The sequence below is a fragment of the Notothenia coriiceps genome, unplaced genomic scaffold (assembly GCF_000735185.1).
Source record: "Notothenia coriiceps isolate Sejong01 unplaced genomic scaffold, NC01 NC01_scaffold00037356, whole genome shotgun sequence".
Lineage (NCBI taxonomy): Eukaryota > Metazoa > Chordata > Actinopteri > Perciformes > Nototheniidae > Notothenia > Notothenia coriiceps.
This window is the reverse complement of record NW_011370057.1, coordinates 1-4,278: the sequence shown is the minus strand read 5'-3', so window position 1 is coordinate 4,278 and position 4,278 is coordinate 1. Positions and strand designations below refer to the sequence as shown.

Here is a 4,278-nt window from a genome sequence, read left to right as displayed (position 1 = left end):
TAATTTGTCAACAAAACGAAACAAGAATTGTATTTTAAACATGATTTCTGTACAATTTCTTCTTACAACATTTAAATAAACAAGCAATACATCTCACTTACCAATTAATGCCCCAACCATGATGGAAAGAACTTGGAAACCAAGAATAAAAAATCCCAAGAAAAACAATTTCTTAGTGCTCATGTTCTCTATTACTGCTCCTGACATTTGAAAGAGTATTTGGTGAAGTGAAGCGCGTGCCTGCCGTCCCTGAAGGCTAAGAGCTGCTCTGCTGCTCGTCTACCTGCTCACACACACTGATCCTCTGTGGAGCCAGAGTGAGAGCAGAGAGGGGAGGGGGAGGTTTGATAAGGTTTCGTATGATTAGAGCACAAAACAATTGTCTATAAAACGTGATTCCTTTATTGCTTAAAGAATACAACTTTGTAGCATAGGTGAGTGAATGTGTATCACATCAACGTCACTTGTCTTTACACTGAGGATTGACCACAGTCACAATGCAAATGTTTCATACTGGACCCGGAGAGGGGAAATAACAAATTCAGCCTGGATATCAAAGCATCTTACAGAGTCATATGTTAATAATCCTTAACATTGTTTATACTGACCTGGAGCCAGCAGGGAGAATCACAGTAGCACCTACACCTTTAAAAAACACTACCTCCGGCTGTTAGTTTATCTTTGGTTCTATGAGACAAAAATATACCGTTTCTGAAAGGTGTAGCTATGTAGCAATACTGTGGGTGGTTCAAGGTAGAAAGTAAAGCAACGTAAAGTTATCTTAATGGCCTAAAAATTAACCCATGACAATTTCATTTCTCTATTTAACAAAAAGAAATCCTATATTCACAACCACTCAAATGAACCTCTTTTGAACCAATGTATCAACAAGGGGGTAAAGAAAACACTTTCTGCCAAGTGACCATCAAACCACATGATAGGAGAAACCTATCTGCTCTGAAACCATTCAAAAGCAGTTCTCCTACACCACCAAAAGTGAAGTACAACTGATAACATAATCAAGCTATCTGGTGCAGTACCTGAAGGAGAGAAACACTTTTCTGCATTATCACCAAAAATCACTGACATATCCCAGGCAATGTCTGCCTTCTGTTTCCACAACACATCCAGAAATCTACAACGCACAACATAATATCCAGAAATAATTAAACAGAAGAAGGGAAAAAGTAGGGAAGATGAGACTGATTTAACACTTCATTCACAGCCTCTCAGTCCAAATCATCATGGTGTCTGACTGAATGTGTGGCAATCTTGGAATCCCCCTTCATTTTTCTATTCAGTGTTCATTCCAATGCGCATTATCCATGTTGCATTGGTGTACAGCGGCGACTGAACCGCCTCACGTCTCTGCCGACGAGAGCACTGGGGGGGGGGGATTAGGGTGCCGCCGCTGTCCCAGGAAGGAGTTCAGATGTGTAAACCGGCGTCCTGGGTTCACATGTCTTCCTCATCGTCTTCATCCTGAGATGACCCGGCCTGCTGGGCGGCGCTGGCGGATGCAGCCGCCATCTGCGCCTGCTGAGCCGCCTGCTGCATCTGGAGCCACTCCTGCTGGGCGAGCTCCGCCTGCTGCTGCCGCGCCTGAGGAGCACAGAGGCATGAGACAAGAGGACACTGCTGAGTGATTAGGGGATAACAAAGAATCACAATGGGGATATTATTAACTAAATAGTTTAGGACGCGTATGATCCAAACATTACAATAACTTGTTAAATCCCAAAAATAAATGTATTAAAAAATAAATGTAATGTAATCATTATCAACATTTTATGTAACCAAATATTCTGTTTCCTTCAGTATTTGTTGGTGTGAGGCTTTTCAAAAAACTATTTGTATAGCTTTATGTTGCACCTTTTTATTGTTTGCAATCACTTGTTATATTTAATTAATGTTGTTTTTAGGGTGACTTCTGTCCTTACTCATTTAATAATCAGACAAAACCACTTCATTAAAATAAATGTTTTGGTTGAATTGTTTTTATTAGATTTGACAGTGATGGCAGTCATTCAAAAGCTTCATACCTCAATAAAAGCTGGTGCAGTCCTATATTATACACAAAGTAGAATTGTGTATATTCTCCCATTTTATTAGAGAGCAACCAGCTGTGCGAGGGGACGGGTTGCACAGAAAGTAGCTTTGCTGATGACAATATGCAAACCTTAGCATCAGGCCTTGTCTCGCTAAGCGTTTCTCGCAGGAGATATAAAAACAAAAAAATGTCTTTACATCACCCTAACATGTTGTTACATTTCTTGTGAAAGGTGAACCTCACCTAAAGACTGGACTTCTATATGCCACTAAAAGAGCGACTGCACATATATACCATAATACTTCAACATGTTCAGTTGAAAATATAGATAAGTGTCTCAATTATGTAAAGACAGCATATGACCACACCTCTATATGTTTGGCTTTTATCACATACTGTCTTATGCATTTCCTCTTGACTTACACACTAAGATAGTAATCTTACAATATACCACATGTTATCAATGTTACTGCAGGCATTGAAACATATTGAACATTGATAACATATTGCATTAAACCATACACTTATTTCCTACCCCAGATCTACATTGGACCATGCACAATAAAGTGGAGATCCACAGCATGGATTTTGAATCCTACCTTGGCAAACAGTTCCTGCTGTTGTCTGAGCAGCTCTTCCTCCGGGATCCCCAGGTTCTCCAGTCGAGAGCTGGCCTTCCTCCTCTTCAGAGCCACAGTTTTACACTCCTGCAGGACGTCCTTCACCTCCGTGATGTATGATGCGAAACCAAGGCTCTCTAGGGCTGTGGTGTGAAAACGAGACGAAAGCGAAATGATTACTCTGTGGTTTAAAATGCAAGACAGACGCACACCCTCTTGTGTCCATCAATAGAGTAGACAGATGTTGATGTGCAGAGACAGAGCAGGACTCACCATTGATGACATGCTCAGGAGAGATGGTCTTCTTGTCGGACTTGTTGCATATTTCATTGGCTTCTGAGGATATGAGGTGTATGAACTCGGTGCAGCAGTTAACCACCAGCTCCCTGGCGTCGTTAGCCACTCGGACGTTAGGGAGAACTTCCTTGATCATCTTGTTGATAGCTGCTCTGGGGATGGTGAGGTCGTCGTCGTTTCCAGAGGAAGAAGCCATCGTGGCAGGCGGAAAAAAACACAAACCAGCGAAATGAAACCTCTTGACTGAAAAGTAAAAACGCTAGCAGTCAAATGCAGGTTTCCTTGAGTTTCTGGAGTGTAGTGGCCTTGTCAAGGCAACGTCAACATGAATTGAAATGTCATCAAGAAAATAAATCGTTTCCTCAAAGTTAGCCGGTTGGCTATCTTGCTAACTAAGCTAAAGAGCGAATTTAACGGCGTGCAGTTTCTGCACAGCTGTTAAACGGAATGTGACAGATAATTAAAGGTCCGAGAAACGTTGAAACAAATATAAAAGAACGCATAAAACGTTAATACTGGGGGAGAAAATGGCTAGCTAGTCTAGCTAGCTAGTAGCTGTGGTCCCTGTCGCAAGAAAGCCGCAACCCAGAAGACAAGCGAAAGCGGAGTCTGAGAGCATGGCTAATGCTAGGCTAACAATGAACCGCCCCGGCCAGGTCTAACTAAATAGTTGACTGGGTAGAGACAACTACTAAAATAAAGTGGCCATAACACTGCAGGCTACTGTTCTATGCATCGATCTAGTGGGTCAAACATGTCAAGCAATCGTAAAGCTTTCAGCAGTTAATTGAACATTTTGTATGCTGGGTAACGTTAGCTTTTTAACCGGATACAACGTTAATGCCGGATACTATATCTTCTTCATGATTAATTATTAACGTCTGACAAACCATCCCAGAGGCAAGACTGCCACCGCCTGACGGGAGTGTGGAACAAGGGTTTGTGCAGGGAGATGTTCTTGTTCTTCTTCTTCTTTTTCTTTTTTTTCCTTCTTTTTCTTCTTCTTTTTCTTATTCTTCTTTTTCTTCTTCTTCTTTTTCTTCTTCTCTTTAATGGCGAATCGCTTCCACTTGGAGCATATACCGCCACCTACTGTTGAGTTATTAAATGTTCATACTAAATCCTTGTCCTCAGACCAGTGCTTTTGAGGAATTTGAAGATCAGCTTGTTTGCTTCATTAGTGCGAATGCTGTTTACAGCATTCCACTATAGTACTTCAAATCTTTATTCTTCCCTTTATTATTATTATTATTATTATTATTAGTGCGAATCCTGTTTACAGCATTCCACTATAGTACTTCAAATCTTTAT

The 4,278-nt window shown here is 41.0% G+C and overlaps 1 protein-coding gene across 2 annotated transcripts; it reads right to left on the bottom strand.

Annotated features, from left to right (window-relative positions):
• Positions 1–379: 379 nt before the first annotated feature.
• On the bottom strand, positions 380–3,972 carry dr1 (down-regulator of transcription 1). 2 transcript variants are annotated; one of them, XM_010796940.1, is made up of 4 exons: positions 3,858–3,972; positions 2,944–3,114; positions 2,650–2,813; positions 380–1,602 (listed from the first exon to the last, which is right to left on the bottom strand). In XM_010796940.1, exons 2-4 carry the CDS (start codon positions 3,101–3,103, stop codon positions 1,456–1,458), a joined length of 471 nt encoding a protein of 156 aa, XP_010795242.1. In that variant the 5' UTR covers positions 3,104–3,114; positions 3,858–3,972; the 3' UTR covers positions 380–1,455. The 2 variants fall into 2 exon arrangements, with proteins under 2 accessions (XP_010795242.1, XP_010795241.1); XM_010796939.1 differs by lacking the exon at positions 3,858–3,972 and having other exon boundaries at positions 2,944–3,851.
• Positions 3,973–4,278: the final 306 nt, after the last annotated feature.